At 33.5% G+C, this 18896-nt stretch overlaps 1 protein-coding gene across 7 annotated transcripts in view; it reads left to right on the top strand.

Annotated features, from left to right (window-relative positions):
• The window catches only part of Rfx3 (regulatory factor X, 3 (influences HLA class II expression)), a 274694-nt gene that overhangs the window by 213702 nt on the left and 42096 nt on the right, over window positions 1-18896 (top strand). For all 7 annotated transcript variants that reach the window (XM_013516360.1, XM_005388617.2, XM_013516355.1 and 4 more), the window contains 4 exons: window positions 8670-8791; window positions 10470-10582; window positions 14789-14904; window positions 15374-15528. In XM_013516360.1, coding sequence (XP_013371814.1) covers window positions 8670-8791; window positions 10470-10582; window positions 14789-14904; window positions 15374-15528 — 506 coding nt within the window. The remainder of the gene's footprint in view (window positions 1-8669; window positions 8792-10469; window positions 10583-14788; window positions 14905-15373; window positions 15529-18896) is intronic.

Raw genomic sequence — 18896 nt, 5'->3', positions numbered from 1 at the left:
TAGTAGCACTAGGACTAGAGAGAAAGAATTTCTCTCCATAATTCTGTATATAAGGGCAAAAGTAAATGTATTTTTTAAATGGTGGAAAAAGAACATTTCTTTTGAATATTGTGTCATTTCTTTTGTGACTTAAAAATCTCAAATGAATCTACTGAACAAGTTAAAGTTTATATAAGAAGAAACTTTTATTTTGCTAAAATACAAGTGACTTGTGAAAGGATTGGAATATTTTCTAGAAAATATTAAGTAGTACTTAATACTTCAAAATGTTCAAATTATTTAAATACCTCTAGGATTATTTCATGCATCTACATATACACATCTTCTGTAGTATAAATTTATATGTTTTATATGTTCTTACAATTAAAGAATTCAGTTACATGCAGTGATTATTTTGTCAATTATATTTGAGGCTTGGTGCTCAATTTATTAGCTTTTTTTCTAATAAATTTGGAATTATAATTATAGGGGTAGTGATGATTATTTTATGTAACTTTATAGTATCTTGATTTCTTTTATATAAGAAATCTCATTTGAAGACTTGATAGGGTGGCACAGGAAATGTGCACTTAACTGCATATCAGATTCTCTGCATTACCACCATATATATAACTTAGCAATAAATCTGGAAATAAATGGAAAGAGCTTCTAATTGAAAAGCAGATGTCATGGTGTCTCTAGTTTCACATACTTGAAAAGATGAACCTTTCTGTACTATGTACCTAAGATAAAGAAGAAGATTAGAGCCCATTTAGTTGATAGGCAGTCATGAGATATGACAAGTTGACAGTCTTCTTTTTACACTTGGGTTATTCAGTACAGCTCTTTATGGACATTTAGTGGAGGGACAAATGGACATAGGCCCTCCAATGGGCTTTTTGAATATCTTTCTAGTGACTAGAATCTAGTCTTATGCAATGTAATAACTGTTTTGCATACTGATGATATTATGGGTAATCAAAAAAGAAAGACTATGTGATTGTTAAAATATCTTCTGTTGAAGAAATTCCATATGATAATAATTTTGCCTTTAAATGAAATAATCTTGAGTTTTTAAAGAAGTCCACTCATGAACTAATTTTCTGACCCTAATTTAGATGACAAATCAATTAACTTATCAATGAGCAAAAGGGACATCAATAATTTTCAGCTATATAAACTAAGTAAAATGTTTGTTTCAGTTTATTTTTAATGCTTTGAAGACTACATAGTGACTATTGGCACATAAACTTTTATTTTTTCAAATCCTAATAGTAAAAGTGGGAGGTTGAAGCCAAGTGCTTTTGACTGTGTATCTCACCATGTTTGATCCGTTTACCATTCTCATTATATTAAACTGCATTTATCATTTGTTCAGCAAATACATATCAACTGTCAGATAAATAGGGAATATGTGTATGACATGTAGGACAGATCACAGGATCATACAATATTATAACCAGAAGGAAGATATAACTTCATCCAACCCATCCCATTGATTAAAAAATGGAAGTATAAAATCATACCACCCTGGACAAGAACCCAATTTGCAAGATCTAATTTGACAATTCATGTAAGAATTACATATTTAAAGACATAAGGTATCCTAAGTAGAAACATATAATATAAATTTTGTATTTGAAATAAAGGGAGAAATGACATTATAATGAGTGTTTTTTAATTAAATGAGAAAAAGTGCCACTTCCTACCTATTTGTAGGCATTAGAGTCTCTGGAAGAATGGACCTTTGTGGCCCTGAGGGGAGATAAGAGTGAGTCCCACTAAGGGACAGTACACCAAGACTCCTTCTGATTGGCCCTAAAAGCATGCATGCTCCTAAAGGATAAAGAAGGAAATCCAAGAATATTTGTCAGTGGAAGACTTCCTTAATGCAGTGTTCATATACTAGATGAAAGAACTCTCTGTTTAGAAGTAAAAAGTAGAGATTCAAGAACTGGCTGTTTTGGTACTTTTTTAGGGGCTACTTAATGTCACTGAGCTGAAGTTTTTTTCCTCTACAAAATGGGAAGACTACTTTATGGAATGTTTTGATGTTCAAGTAGAAGTATTTAGAAGTTTTTTTTTTATAACTGGAAGTATTCAAGTGTTAGATTATTAGTGTTCTTGTTGCTCGTGTAGTATAAACACTAGAGTAAAATCTTTAAGAATGTTCTGCTGTTTGGAAGAGAAGGCAGCCTAGCAGTTGGGCAGGTTTGGCTTGATACTCTATCCTCTAGGTAAATGGTTTTACAGCTCTGATTAATGTTAACAGTTTATCATTCCTCCTCTTGACTAGAAATTCCTTCTGATCATTACAAACTTAAGCATATAGAGTTACTAAATTGCTCTATGGCAGCCGAAGGTGACAGTTATCTTAGTGAGAAGATGATCAAACCAGGCATGGTAGTACATACCCATAATCCCAGCATATAGGAGGCTGGGGCAAGAGGATTATCATGAGTTTGAGGCCAGCCTGGGCAACATATTGAATTTAAGGCCAGTGGGAACTACATAGCGAGACCCTGCACTCCTCCAAAAAAATGAACAGATTCCTCTGCATTTGGCTTTTGGAGACAAGGAATCTTGTAATGAAGTATTTAACGTTCATTATGCCATTCCAGTAGTCCTTGAAGTAGTGATCATGTTATCCATCAAAATCAGGAGAATACTTATAATCACCTCAGTAATCATTGAACCAAAATAATTCATGTGAAGTTTGATAATAGTAACAGCCGTGTATCCTCCTGATAAGTATTTATTGAACACTGAAAATATTCTTGAGTAAGCATTTTATAAGCAAGATCTCATTTGACAGTTACTATGTACTGATAAGGATACTAGCCACACTTAATTTTGCTGTATGCAGAAGCTCACTTCTTTTTCCTAGATAAAGCCTCAGGTACCTGTTTTAGTTTTGGTTAATGTCCTGACATCAGGTGAGCCAGATTGTTATTCTCCAAATGAAGAAGGTGGGGAGGTTATCTCCTAGAACCTGTTTACCAGGAAGGGCCAACTGCAGATAAAAGAAATGTCATGTGTGTATATTTGTAGCCATAATGTAGCTGTTCTAGCTAACTATAAATCACCTATGCTAACAAGACTCAGTGAAGAAATTCATGAGATCATAGAACCATGCTACCTTTTCACCATTGCATCCTCAACACCTAGGAGAGAAGTGAACACATTGTTAGTGCTCTGTAAATTAGCAATACATAAATGAATGATCTATATCATTCGTTTTCATTTTAGCCAACAACTTCAACCTCTGTTCTCTACTGCAGTTAGCATAACTGCCCTATTTGAATTAAATTTTTCCTTCTTTCCTTGTCTAATTAGAAATATAGAGCTCATGAGATAAATACTCCAAGAGGTACTAAGAATTATACAGATGAAGTCCTGTTATTAAGAGCAAGATGATGTTGAAGCCAATTAGATGACATACATATATATAATGTGACATCAGAGAGTTTAGTTACTATTCTGTTGTTGTTGTTGTTTTTTTTTTTTTTGGTTTTTCTCCGGTACCAGGAACCGAACTCACGACCTTGCGCTTGCCAGGCAGGCGCTTTTGCCACTGAGCTAAATCCCCAGCTAGTTACTATTCTGAAAGAATGAATCTTCACATTTACTTTGTATTTTCTTCTAATCCATTCATGTTTGTATCAATTTGATTCATTTTGGACATCAAGTAAACTAAAGATATCTGGGACAATTTTTTTTATAGAGAAATTTCAAGATTCCCTATAAAAAACTCTAGCTTCTTGCCCTGATTGTTAGCTTAACATTTGTGTTTGTTCATGCAGATCAAATAATTATGTGCTTGCGTAAATTATAAATATAATAACAATTCTGCCTACACAGTTCATATTCTGTGTGTTTTGCTTGGTGCATTTTACTGCTGCGTTGAAAAGACTTCCCACATGTGGTGTTGCACGCCTGTAATCCCAGCACTCAGGAGGCTAAGGCAGGAGGATCACTGAGTTTGAGGCTAATCTCTGCTACAGAAGCGAGTTCAAAGCCAGCCTGTACTACATAGTGAGACGCTGCCTCAAGATAGGAAGGAACTGGGGAGGGAGAGAAAGAAAGAAAAGTCTTCCCCAAGTGTTTCAGCCTATGAAAATCTTTCCACTTGGTACTGTTGGTTGGATGTGTTGGCAAATATATACCACTGTTCGTCTTCTATTGGATGCTTCAGTAGCAGTGCTTACAGAATTGTTGACAGAATATTACTTTTATAGTAGAGCTACAACTGTCCAAGTCCTAAATAACAGCTATTGCTGGACCCATGGGGGAAGATGCCTAATAATTTTCCAAGTTCTCTGCGTTAGTGACAGGTTTCATGCATACAGTCAGCTATTAAAGCATTAGAGTTTCTTTCATTTCTTAATCATTAACAACTTTAGATCTGATTGCCTATGGAGTTGCAAGCTGTTAAAATGATCATTTGCCTCTTACTAATTTTGAAATCAAGAGCTGTTTCTTTGATGCAGTGCTGGTCTTTCTCAAGAGCTCACAACAACTCCAGAGCACTGAGTATCTACTTTGGGGAAACGTAATTTGAAAATAATAAATTTGTAAAATAAATGGGGGTGAAGAGAGGGTAATGCTTTTAAATAATGAGTTCTCTTTTTTTAAGGATTCAACATAGAAAGGGTTTTTTTTTTCCTATAGAAAGCTTCCTTGATTTTATAATTTAACATTTATGGTGATGATTTTATGAAGAGTGTGGAGAGGCAAAAATCTAAACATAATTTTTCAATGCTGTAAGGTCAGTTGCAATTCAATCAGAGTTAAGATAAGATAGAATGAACATACTGAGTCAACAGACTATTTTTTGAAAACTTATTTATAACTAGCCTTTGTATACATACATACATACATATAGAGTATCGTAACCATAGTACATGCTCAATAAATACTTGTTAAACTGATATAATATGCTAAAGTCAATTGATAGTATGATAAAATGAAATGTTATCTTGAGCATTCATTAATTCATCCATCTATTTAATGATACTTATTGTATACTCAAAATACAGTTTATGGGAAATTTTTTAAAAATTAGCTTACTTTTTGAAAACTGATTGCTTTCTAAAGTTAATGAACGCACGTCCAGAACAGTGGGCTGAAGTTCCCCATATCGGGACAGGAGGCTCACATGGACAAGGACCACACAGGCTGCTTAACATACATCTCAGGAGCGTGTGATCCTAATTCATAAGCCCCATTTTCAGAGGTTTTTTGGGTAGAACTAAGGTGAGCCTAGGCATTTGAACTTTTGGGAAAACTAACTAGATGTTGATGTACAATAAAGTTTCAAAATGGTCAGAATATCTCTTGTAATCATTTCTTCCAAGAAACAGTCACAAGTATTTATTTAGCCTATTTTTAATGTGATTTTCCTCGATTTGCTATTAAATTCCTTCCTAGGAAGACTCACGAACTCCGATGTGGTAAGGATAGGATTTTTTCTTTTAAGGTATTGATAAAATGAACCTTTACCCTTTGTTAGTCCAGTGTTTCTGATTTCTGGGGACTCCTTTTAAACATTATAATCAAATACATTGTAAATGTACCACTGTGTGTTTCAGTACTTAAAATAAAGCAGAGCAAAATGAAAGAAAGATAAATAGAAAGGAGGGAGAAATTCAAATACTTTTCCAAATTACATATTCTGTTGTTTTTAAAATATTTCAATATATATGCTAATCTGCCTCATTTATTCAAACAATTAGTCTTCGTTCATTGAAAAGAAAGTTTGCGTTATTATCTGTTTCTTCTTTGTAAGAATCTCTTTGGTTTGTGTCTTGTATTGAGTAACTGCTTTGAAGATAATGATACACAGTGTAATAAATATTGTTATTCTCTTATTATTTGGTTATGAAAGTTTGTTTTTTCATGAAATAGAAAAAATAGAGAAAAAAGCAGGAAAAGCCAAAGTTAGCATGATGTGGAAGTTCTTTCATACGTACAGGCTTGTGTTAACCATGTGGTATGACCCTTGCTCCTGTTCTTCTTGGTGTAATTCTTCACGGCAAACCTCTTGTAAATTTTGTGCTAATACCTTTCTCTCTGGAAACACAGTATGAGATTCTGGGTTGTAGCAGTTTCATTAGTAGCCAATGATGGAGACACAATATGCATTTTGCCTGTCTTTTGATTCTCTCATTATACTCTGTGCTACCCTTGCTCTTATGGTTATAATGAAAACACTCATTTCCCAGTTTTGAAAATATAGTTTCCTATATTTTCTCTGCTTTTTTCCTTAATCATTACTATATAGGACCTTTTTCTATGTACTCACCTGGATAGTTTATGAGGATCTACCAATTTATCTCCTTTTTTGCCCTATAAGCTCCTCTTGACACTGGTCCCACATAATATAGTATGCCCCTAATTAGTGCTTCCCACTCAATATAATTATTATTAAGCATAATCATACATTAATTATAACTCATTGTCCTTTTGATTGAATATGAAAATATAATATCTCTTTCATTTAGAAACTTCTGCTAACTATGATACTAATAGCTTCCTCTATCTTTCTAAAAAGACAGATCGTTTTGCTTGTAGGCTATAGTTTTGTGAAGCTCTTGTGCAGCTAGAGTGTAACATAGCATCCTCCTCTGAAAGCATGTGATCTAAGAGAAATATACATAACGTTCCTTCTTTTGGTTAAATTTCACTTGCCTTTGATATTCCTATCTGATATTTCAAATGCTGGGTAGGAAAAAACAATGTGATAAAGTGTAGTTGGTCAAAATACCATATAATTACTTTACAATCCTGTATTAAAACTTAATTAATTGAAGTCTATATGACATATTTCTGTTTATCTCTTCTCTAGGGTAAAAAATTTTAATTCATTTAACCATTTTTGTTTAAAATCCGTGAATCCCAAACTTTGTTAACTTAAAAGAAGAAACATGGTGAAACAGTTTTAGGCTATTTTATTAGTGCTATAAAATTTTGTAGTAGAACAAAGGGGAGCTAATGCCGGAGCAAACTTGGAATTAATCAGTGAGGACAGAAACTTGCCTAGATGGAGTGGTCACAGCCATCCTAGCTAGACTGCTAGGACAGAATGGGTAAACAACTTTTCCCCATACTAATATGCAAAGTACGTACCTCACAGAGTTCATATGCTTCTAAGATAATTCTATAAGGACGAAAAGAAATCAGAAAACATTCCATCTTTCACACATAACACTTCTAGTACACCACAGCACTAACCCTTCTATTGTTTCTTGGTCTGGTCCCAACTGAAAAGAATTTTTCAATTTTGCCATGAAATAAAACAGTAGCCTTTAGTTCATTTTATTATAAAGCAACAACTAATATTCTCTTGTTGAAAGGTTGTCACTAAAATTATATCTACATGAATGAAATGTGTTTTACCCTTGTTCACCCTCTTTGCCCTCTGACCTTATTTTGCCTTTATAGTTTTTTTGGGAGAAACTCACATAAGAAATAAACGTAAATGTCATCATAAGAAACTGCTATTTTCTTAAAAATGTCATGTATCTAAACTATAATTGGTAACATTCAATATTGAATCATTTCTTAAAGCAACTTTAGCATTGTTTGTGTTTCAACAGGCCTATGCATTTCATACCTGTTGTCAGGGGCAGGCATCTTTTTTATGTTAGAGACATTGATATTCATAATAAGTACATATTAATGATACAGTTGAATCATGGCATTAGCATGAGGATCAACTGTCTGGATAGTGAAAATATTAAATTCTTTTGTTAAAAATACAATGAAAAATACAAAAAATGGAAGGACAAGCACCATAATTCAAAAGAAGTTACTTTATTGTATATTCTATTCATTTCTAAATTTCTGAAATGAAGAAATTAAGTGCAATCTACTTATTTATTTTGTGTTTACTTGCCCTAGGAAATTTTCTTAAGCTTTCTCTCATCTTTTTTAAAATATATTTTCCTTCCAAGAAGTCTTTGTTGCTGAAGTATATCTAAGGCTATATAACTAGTACCTAAAGATAAATGTATGCGTATATCAGACTTTGATGAGGGGAGTGAGGCAGGTAGGCTTGTAGTGTATTCTTGCATGTAATTTGCTGCAAACTGATAGTTAGGGCCTTTGTATTTGCAGCTGTGAATAACAATTACAGGAGGTGAATATATTCAGATATATGAGAGGTTTGGAGAGATATGAAAAACAGTGTAAGGTTTGCAGATTGGTAATATTTTAAAGATATTAACTAACTGAAAGTCATTCATCAGTAGCTTTGAAAGTCATTTATCAGTAGGCACCAGTAAGCTCTTAGATCAGGTTAAAGTTCAAATGCACAAGTATTTACCATGTTTCTGTGTTGATCAGTTGTCTGTTACAAGTTATTTTCAAAATATGTACTGAAACTCTATGGACACTTTTGCTGCTGCCATGCAAATAAATGCCTTGTAATTCTCTTATTCTTAGTAAATTTCCAGATTTTCAAAAATGGGTCCTGTCTCTCATGCCCCTCCCCCGTTTTTCTTTGCACAAGTGGAAAAAAATGTTTGCATCTTAACTTGATATGGCTTTCAAGGAAAAAAAAGTTCTACAACTATTATGAGAAATTAAAGAAGGCAGAATGAAATTGAATGCCTTAGGAATTTTGGATGGTACTAAAAAAGCAAGGAATAATTTGGTCTGTTTGTTTTTTTCCCATCTGATATTTTCAGGTACAAGCCTATGCAGAAAGTGGATGGGGTTGCGGATGGTTTCACAGGAAGTGGTCAACAGACAGGAACATCTGTTGAGCAAACTGTAATTGCCCAAAGTCAGCATCATCAACAGTTTTTAGGTATGTTAAGGAGTGATGCATACTAGTTGGTGTTAAGATTTTGAAAAGAACAACGGTAGTCTTTTCTCCAACTGCAGTGCCTGTTTACGGTTGCTAATTACATGGAAAAGTGTTTTTGGGGCAGTGGTGCTGGAACTGGGCACATCACATGGTAACTCTAGTTCAGCGCTCTTCTTCTCATGTTCACTAGAGCTTAGAGCTATGAAGTATTTTAAATGCATATAAATTAAAAACTTATTACTTTCAGAGTGTTTTCCAGAATTTATATTAATTCGCTTTTGTGGTCAAAATTGTTTTGTCCACTTTCAGTAGTAACTTCAAATAACAAAAGAATTTTCCTTTCCTGTTTACAAAATTGTATATGCACACAGTCTCAAATCAGAAAAAAATTATTGCAAGCTTCGAAAGTAAATTATGTCTTTAAATTGATCATAGTACAATTTCTATGCTTTTGCAGATGGTGTACATGTTACTTGTTATTGAAACCCTTAGAAAGTAGAATTTAAACACTTCACAGATTACTGCCATAATCAGAGGGGCAAAAGGGGCCATTTAATGTAATTGACAACTTCTCTAAAAGTGAGCATGCACAGTTTGCACTGAAACAGTTCAAGATGAATAGGGGATATCAGAGTGTGTATGTGCGTACGTGTATGTGTGTCTCTGTGTGTATGCACTTTCCAACATAGACAACTAAGATACACTTTCAGGTGGAAATAGCTACCAAAAGTTGAAATTATTATGCAGTATTTCCCAAAATAAAATCTTTATGTATTCCAGTGGACCCTTAAGCTTTCAACAAGAATTTTTGTCTTTATTTTGTGCTTTTCTTTCAATTATAGCTTTTAAAAAATAATGAAAGTATATTCTGAATTACCTAGAAACAAGACCTAAATACTATTCTGCACTTTTAGTTTCCACATTTACATTTGAACATATTGTAAGGCAGGCACCAATGTTAACTGTCCAGACCTGAGGAAGAAAATGGACTTACAACTATGTGAATTCTGCCTTCCTCTCGAGGAGGGCTAATTTCCCTGGGCTCTACGTGGAGATGTGTTTCACAGTCAGTCATGGGAGTGTAGAAGAGTAGTGGAGAATTGGCCGGCGCAAAGCACATGTGGTTTTCTGTCAAACTCAAAAGATCCTGGGTGACAGCGGTTGGTCCCATGTTAGTGTTGCAAGAGCTAATTTAGTTACAGAACAATAGCATTGTACTTCACATCAGTTTATATTAACTTTAATGTGATTTTGTAGTTTTTATTGTATTTATTCTTTCATACCTTTGGCTTTGATTATTTCAAAAATAGGAACATATCAGTTTAAAGCTGTTTATTTTATATAGTTAAGTAGCATAGTAATAAAAATAAATTTAATTGGTGTTGGCAAGCTTTAGATATTTTTCTTTTAATAGGGACCTATGCTACTCTATTCCCAGTATCATTGTAGTGAAAATTTAGTCTCTACAAAATTCAAAAGTATATTCCCTCTATTCTTGTGTTTTCTGCTGATGTTGTTGCTAAATTTTGCTTGCAAAATATTAATTTAGAAATCTTTCTTATTTGAACACTGACTGCTAAGATTTTTTTATATTTTAGTCTTCTAGAATCTTTCTTATTGATCTGTAATTGACATCATCCACAGTAGCTTTTTTTCTGTTGTGTTGTCATGGTAACAGATGCATCACGAGCACTTCCAGAGTTTGGAGAAGTTGAAATCTCTTCTCTGCCAGATGGTACTACCTTTGAGGATATCAAGTCACTTCAGAGTCTTTATCGAGAGCACTGTGAGGTAAGCCTTTTCAAACATAGTATGAACATGAACTGCATTTTGCCAGACAACTTGTGAAAAGAAAGTAATCAGGCTTTTCCTATGGGACTCATGAAGTCAGCATTAATTCTTTTGAGCACTAATAAGTTTATTCTTCTTTCTTGTTTCAGAGAAATGAGGAAGGCAGGAAAGTGAGAAAACATTTTATTTCCCATTTTTTAATTCTAATCTGAATTCATTGCACCAATTCTGTTTCTAAATATTCTGCAGAAATACTAATATATGGGTGATAAGATGGATATACAAAGGAATTTTTTGCATTATTCTTTCTAATGCAGAAGATTGGCTATAACTTCCATATATAATAGGGAAGTAGGTAAATAAAATCTTACACAGTCAATAGACTAAAGTATTATACCACCAGCAAACAGACAACTACAGATGTACTAAAATGGAACTAGTTCCAGGATTTAATACTAAAGGAAAAATCAAGATGCAGACAGTGTATATAGCATATAACTATCATGCGGGTGCGCAGAAACGTGTACACGTCACTCCAAAAAGAACAAGAAAATGTTAGTAGTGGTCATCTGGGTGACTATGAGTTGGCAGAGAGACTCAAGTTTCCAGTGGGCCCTTTTGAGTTTTACAACATGTATGTGTTTTCTATTAAAAATAATTTTCAAGATGTGTAATAAGCACTTTAGATGTTTATTTCAGAAGTCATTAAGGTAGATAGCTTGCTCACTCTTTTCTTTAATTTTCTTTTCTGTTCTTCCTCTCTCTCTCTCTCTTCCCCTCCTCCCTCTCCCTTTCTTTCTTTCTTTCTTTCTTTCTTTCTTTCTTTCTTTCTTTCTTTCTTTCTTTCTTTCTTTCTTTTTTTCTCTCTCTCTCTTTCTTTCTAGCAGGGGTTCTTGGTGTTTTCAATCTTTACTCCTATACTCCTTCCCATATCAGAATTGGCAACACAGTCCAGCAGTGTGAGCTTTCTCCACGCCAGTGTATTAATGGACCTGCCACTCACCTCGTACAAAGGGGATGACAGATTACGCAGAGTTCTGAGTGCCTCTCCTTTTGAAAGAGGATTATATCTAGAAATTTAAATAGCTTTATTCCAAGAGTATTTGTGGTCTGTTTAGAAGTGAAATATTATCTTTCAGATTTCTAGGGCAGCCCTCCTGATTGCTGGCAGTGCAATATGCAGTAAGAAGTTTCAGTTTGTAACACCCACGGATTTTTTTTCTCACCCACAGATTTTTTTTCTTACTGCAAAGATAAAAATTACTTCAATGAATCTAAGAGCATGTCAAGGATGCTTGGTCATTAACAACCAAGTAGAAGTTCTCTCCTTATTAATTTTGAATTTTGTAGAAATAGTCATGCCATGCCCTATCAATTCGCAGTATTTTGGAGGATACTGAAAGACACTTAGGATTCATTTCCCTCTGAGTATAATACATTTCCCATTTTAGGATTTCTAGATTATCCTCATGCCTGTGGAGAAAAATATCTTTCTATATCTAACATCACATTCAGTAAAATTTTGTATAAAGATTCTCTAAACAGTTTCTTAATTCTCTGTGTTCAGATGAATCCTGCTGTAAACAAACCAACCTACACATATATAATTTGGATTTTTAAAGAATTTCTCTTTTTGATTAGGAATATAAGTTGCATTGTTACTTACATTACTAAAGATTTATAGTAAGATTATTCTAAATAACAAAGAATTAAAATATTCTTTGGGTTATAAAATTTTCATAAACATACCAATTGTCAAAAATGAACATATGCATACAAAGAGATGGTGACATATATAATAATCTATGGGAGAAATGTTAGTATTAAAATGATCCCCACTCATTTCAAGTTTCAAGAGTGCAAACCATCTTTCATAGGCCATTATGGTATATGTGGAAAAGAAAAATTCTTTTTCCCTGTTAAGCTTCTACGATTTCAAAATGTAGCTGCCTGAACCTCATAACCAGTCCTGTAAATAGTCACTTGTTCTATAGAATATGAATTACTTTAATTTATATTTATCCACATATTTTAGTCTAAACATATTTCAAAGAGGATGGACAATGAAAAAATGTTTTATTCATTTGTAAAACTGTACACAGGAGGCTGTTAATACTCTTCCACAGAGTTATTTGAGATATTTGTTTGAAGAAGTACTGAATATAAGATGCATTGTTATTCCTTTCTTGCCTTATTTCACATTTCCTAGTTTATATTTTTAAAGAAAATTTAATATATGCCTATTTTCCCTATTTTGAGTTACAATTTTTTTATCAAAGATACTTTGTAAGGGTCACTATTTTTAATATTTAAGGAACAGGTATAATTTTCTTACACACATTTGCTGCAGCTGATATATATATATATATATATATATATATAGTGTTCTTATAGCACTCTATGGATAGCCATATGTAAAGTTTTAACTTTTAGAGCTATCTCTTGTAAAATGCCTAAAATACAAGTAAGAAAGCAGCTATAATACTTTGCTTCTGGAGAAAGTTTTGATTTTTCCATTGAGTTGAGGAAAATCTATGTTCCATTTTCTTTCAGAGCTTCCACTTTGTATTTTTGAATCTATTCATTTGCTGAGGACTGTGTAAATTAATTTATTCTATTTCACTATCCTGCTACTTGCAACATTCCGTACTAATTCCCAGAAAGTTCCTCCAATGGATGTTGTTTAATATTTGAATTAGTCTTTTTAATATCCATGATTCTCTGTATCACATTTGAGGCCAGATCTTCATAGGTGCACAGACTCTAGAATTATGAAGTTCTGTTTTGCCTTTTTTTGCCTAAAATGTTGAGATGTATGCTAGATTGCCCTCTGTTTTCTCTACCTTACATAAATTTTTAGATCTTATGGGTTACATTTACCCACCCTAATTTTTGTTGTTGTCAAGCACATTATATTGAGTACTTCTGACTTTTATATTCAAAATAATCACAGATTTATGTTCTGTATGTAAACAAGTTGTTTTTGGTTTTATGACTTTCTATCTGAAGGCTAAGTTATCAATTACTATGACAGGGGGAAATTATTTATGATCATCAAAGGTAATAGGGAAAGTGAGATTTTAGCATCATCAAAAAAGCAAAAGGAAAGAAGAAAGGAAGACCTCAAAAGAAGCCCTGGATTAACTAGGAAAATTGTTCTTGAAGCTAAAATTAAGGAGAAAGCAAAGGTGAAGACATGAAGGTTAAAAAAAGGTGGAGCTCTTTCTTTAGGGGGGGTCTGTGATACTTTAGCAGTTGAAAGATGTTATTATTTTGGAAGGTAAAGGATTTAGAAAATAGTTCTATAGTCCTGCTTATTTAAGTTTCTCACATTCATTAAAACTAATTAGTTGAACTATATTCTTATTTTGGAAAGAATGTGGTTCAAATATAACTCATTTGGTGGCCTTATTTTACCTGAATCTCATCGTTCAAATGTAGACAAGAAAAAGATACTGGAAAATTTGGCATTTTGGAGATTAGGCATTAAAAAATAATACCACACTTCACAAAAGAGGAATCTAAACGTTAGCTGGTATCTGAAAAGGTCCTCGGAGTGTGCACAAATTAGATTGGATTCTCTGGTGCTGAATGTAAGGCATGCCTGACCAAAGATGGAGTTTTGCTGTACCCATTTTCTGCCCAGAGAAAAGCATCCTCTGGAAGCTTGCTGACTCCATGTTTTCAGCCCAGCCATGGGCAGAAAGGACCCTGGAACCCCTGATCAGCAGCTTTAGCAGGGTTAACTCAGCCCTGACTCTATCTGCCACAGATGAACACCTCCAGCTCTTCACTTTTACCCCCTTTGATGGCCGGTGATCACCTAGACCAAAGAGGAATGATGTGAAAAAGTACTGTATGTTCCCTGGTCTGGGATTAGGGAGAGTCATAATCACCATGGAGGCTGCAGGAAGCAATAGGTAAAGGAACAAAAGAGAAGAAAGAAAGCAAACATAAAGGAAGAAAAGCAAGCATGAAAATGTAGAAGAAAAAGAGAGGTGGAAGTGAGACTAGTGTAGGAAGCCCTTATGGTAGGATTAAAAGTTATCCTGCTTAACATTTCAAGAGTTATTTTTGTCTTTATTTTCTAGCTAATTGTTAATTTATAAGCCCAGTGTTTACCGTATAGAATCTTGTATTAGGCTCTCTCCTGTGTCCTCTCAAGTGATACTGTGATGTAATACCAGCACTGTTTTGTTTTTCCAGGCAATATTGGATGTTGTTGTGAACCTTCAGTTTAGCCTGATAGAAAAATTGTGGCAAACATTCTGGCGCTATTCTCCCTCTACTCCAACTGATGGCACTACCATTACTGAATCAAGGTCAGAATCAATATGCTTTCTCAATTCATTTTCATGACTGAGTAGCTATGTCACAGCCAATAAATTAGAAACATGTATACCAGTTGTGAAACTTACCTAATAACATTAAGTGAATAGATTGATGCTTTGGCCATTTGAAAAATAAACCACAAACTGCTCTCTTGAGGTTTCAGTGTGTATATATAGCTCCCATTTTTATTGACTTGGGAAACTGTAGTAGAGCTATTTCGTCCTCATGGAATTACTATCATATCTGCCTTTCAGACCACCAGAAAATATTAATGTATATAGGCAGCTCTGGGGGAGTGTTTTATTGGAAAAAAATATTTTTATATCTCCAGCCATATGGCACCAGTGCAGTGGTGATATAGTTCTAACCTCAGGAATATTTGATAAACTATTTTTAAAGTCCATTTTCTTTTTTATCCTCATTTGCCATCTATTCATTTGCTACATTTATTCACACCAGCAATCTGAGTGAAATAGAAAGTCGACTTCCGAAAGCAAAGCTGATAACTCTGTGCAAACATGAGTCAATCCTGAAATGGATGTGTAACTGTGACCATGGGATGTACCAGGCTTTGGTGGAGATTCTCATCCCCGACGTCCTTAGACCTATTCCTAGTAAGTTAAATACAGACAACTACGGATGCTTTTGTTCTCATACATTCCACCCAGGAAGTTTTGGGAGGTGACATTGCAATCTGGAATGATCCTAATTTCATTTAGGTTTGTCAAACAGAAAACACACAACACAGAATATTGCATGAAAGGAGCCTGGAGCAAAACTGTAGTAAAAGGGAAAAAATGATTTGTTTTCCACTCTTATTTGTGTGTGTGTGTGTGATTTAAAAAAAAAAAAAAAAAAGAACCTATGGATATGATAGCCCCAGTAAACTAATTATAAGAATACTCTGTCAGTCAACCATGAAAAACTTATGCTACAAAGGAGAAAGACCCCCTCCTTCACCCTCCAAAATTTTTGAAATCTGTAATTGTAGGCCAGCCCTTTCCATAGTTGCTTTCAATTTAAAATGAGTTTGTCTCGGTTTCTAATGAAGTTGAATTCTTTTATAAAAGCATTTACTGTGTCATCTACATCATGTTAAGTATTACAAATTCAGTTTCCATGAACAATAATGGTTAACTGGCATTTTGAGAGAAAAATCCATGTAAATACATAAGCATTGTGTCCCCAGTATGAAGCAATGGAAAGTACATAGATATCTTAGATTACCTTTTTAAGTACTGGTGCTTTTAAAGCTACCTTCTAGCAAATAAAGCTATTTTCTACTAGTGTCAATATAGGTGCTACTACAGATACCGTTAGAAGTAGTTGAAACTATTTTATGCCTTCATGTGTAAGGGCACATACTAGTGACCTTAACATTAATAAAGTAAGAGCAGTCTTCTAGCTTGTGAAATTGGCAACTCTGTAATTCAAGTATTCTGTTCACAGATGATTTCCATTAAATTATTCTAGAGAATATGTGGGCTTAATGGAAGAAAAGGGAGAGATACTAACATTTTTGTGATTATGCTGTATTTTTTCTAAACATGATAAACAACAGTGGAAGGTCTTCTTTACTTAGTTCCTCACCACCCTAAAGTAGATGCTTAGGCATATTTACATATGATATCAGTAAACACACACATGGATTTATGGAAGAATAAGTCAATATAAAAGAGATCTTGCTGTTATTGTCTCAAAATTTTATAAATTGCTAATGTGTTCCACTCTACCTGCACCAAGTTTCCTGGCTAAATATTAATGAAAAATGATGTTGTTTTGGAAAATTTTACTATGTGAATTCGCTACTGGCTTATGTTCCAGAATCTGATCTTCTTTGCTTCTCCCTTGCTCCCTGTGCCCTGAGTGATAATCTCCAGAGATGTTGCAAAGACGTTGCAGAGGATAGCTCATTAGCCTATGACGTCTTGCCACCAATGTACAATTTCTCTCATGAGATACAAGAAGAGTTGTCAGTGACTGGTTTCTTTTTTGAGGCAGGTCAACATCAATATTCATTAAACAGTTCTGAAATCTGTTGCTCCTGTATTAGTATCTGAGTACTTTAACTTATGAACTTAACAGTTACCTAATTTAAATCATATGTCAATTTTAGTTGACTTTAAGTTTCAGAATTTTAAGTACATAGTACAGTTGCCCTTTGTGTTTTGCAAATTTTGATTTAAAAAACAATGTATTCTGTTGAGTAGTTTGTCACTACATTCAGCAGAACGCTGGATAGTTTTATTTCTTGGAAATTATAAGATGCATTAATGCATCACCCTACCAAGGAAATTTGGAAATTTAAATCTCATTGTGCAACGAGACTTAACAAAATAATGTTTGCAGTATAATTTAGATAGCTGTCTTCTTCTTGCAGACATTTTAAAACTAATTTTCAACTAGTTGAGACAAGTCAGCTTTGAAATAGATTTTAAACTGTCTATTTATGAGTCTTTTAAAGTTGCCAGAGTCAATCTGCATAATTTTGATCTTGCATGAATCCCTGTAGAGAGAACAAAACTTAATTTTATTTTTAAAAATTGTGTTTTCTTGGCTACTAGTACATCACTCTACCATTTTCTGTCCAGATGGAATTTCTTTTTTTAGTTAAAAAAAAAAGTCTGCACATCACACTAATTTAAAGCCGGCTTGAAGCTACTATATTCTACAATGCATTTTATCTGAAAATGAGAAAAAAATTAAGTGTAAAAGTATTGTAGAAAAATTCAACTGGTAACATTAAATGTTTCATTATAAGTATAATTAAAGGTGGCTCAGAAAGTCATTTAGTACAAAAAAGTAAAAACTTACAGTCGCTTAGTATATAAAACATTATCTTTTTATTTTATAATCTTCTTTGTATCAAGTTTGTCTAGATGAAACAAGCCCTATATTAAATTTTTTAAAATACCAAAAACAAGTCCTCAGGTTTTTCCAGTGAAATAATTGTTAAATATTCACAGTATTCACGGTAAGAAAATGGAAAATGCAGATTGCCAGATTGAATCTTGAAGAAAACTTTACTGAGTTTTGAAAGGGTTATTTTTTTTTTCACTCTTTTTCATTTCCATTCATGCTTGCACTCCATGATTCTAATAACAACAGAATGATATTTTTATTTCTTTTTTGTTTTTTGGCAATTGTGGGAAGCATTACAGATTTCAAAAGATTAGTTCCCTACAAATTTACAATTCAGCATTTCCAGTTCTTGTATTAAGACTCCCCCACTTGTTAAGTGTTCTTCCTAATCAAAATTTTGGCCATTTCAATCTTCTCTTTCATTCAACCGCTTAAATAAATTAGAATACACCACACACACACACACACACACACACACACACACACAATAGAGAAGCATGTCAGACTCACTTCAGCATAGAAAGAAAAAAAAGACAAAGAATTTACTCTTAAAAACAATTGGCCAAAAATGTAACCTCTTTGTTTCTTCTAATAGACCACAGATTTTTATATCTACTACGTGGTAATGAGACTACAGAGATTAATTTTATGTTGTAGGTTCTTTTAGAACTTACTTATTAAATATCTAAAGCTACTCCCCACAATGTGGAAATATGAGCACAGACAAAGTAAAATACTGTTGACTGAATAACTTGGTGAGCAATCTCAGGACGTGAATCCCTTCTTATAAAACAGTCACAGTTAACTGGGATAATTGAAGATGCCTCTAATCATTTTATGACCATCATAAAATCTTCTGTTATAAGCCTTAGCCCTATTTCAGGTTTTAACAAATATGTAAAGGACCTAGCATAACCTATTTCAGTAGTATCTTAAGAACATTATCTCTATGGCAGCAATTTTATCACACTGATATTTTATATATATACCTACCAAATGAAGTAGAAAGTAATTACCCTAAAATTTCAACTCAAACAATTCAAAGTTTTACCTTGTTTTTCAGTAACAGTTACAGACAAATATTGTAATTTATGGGTTTTAGTATAAATAGATGCTTAGA

This window comes from Chinchilla lanigera, unplaced genomic scaffold (assembly GCF_000276665.1).
Source record: "Chinchilla lanigera isolate Chin_1 unplaced genomic scaffold, ChiLan1.0 scaffold00033, whole genome shotgun sequence".
Classification (NCBI taxonomy): Eukaryota; Metazoa; Chordata; class Mammalia; order Rodentia; family Chinchillidae; genus Chinchilla; species Chinchilla lanigera.
The sequence above is the reverse complement of the archived record's forward strand: the minus strand, read 5'-3'. Positions and strand labels throughout refer to the sequence as shown.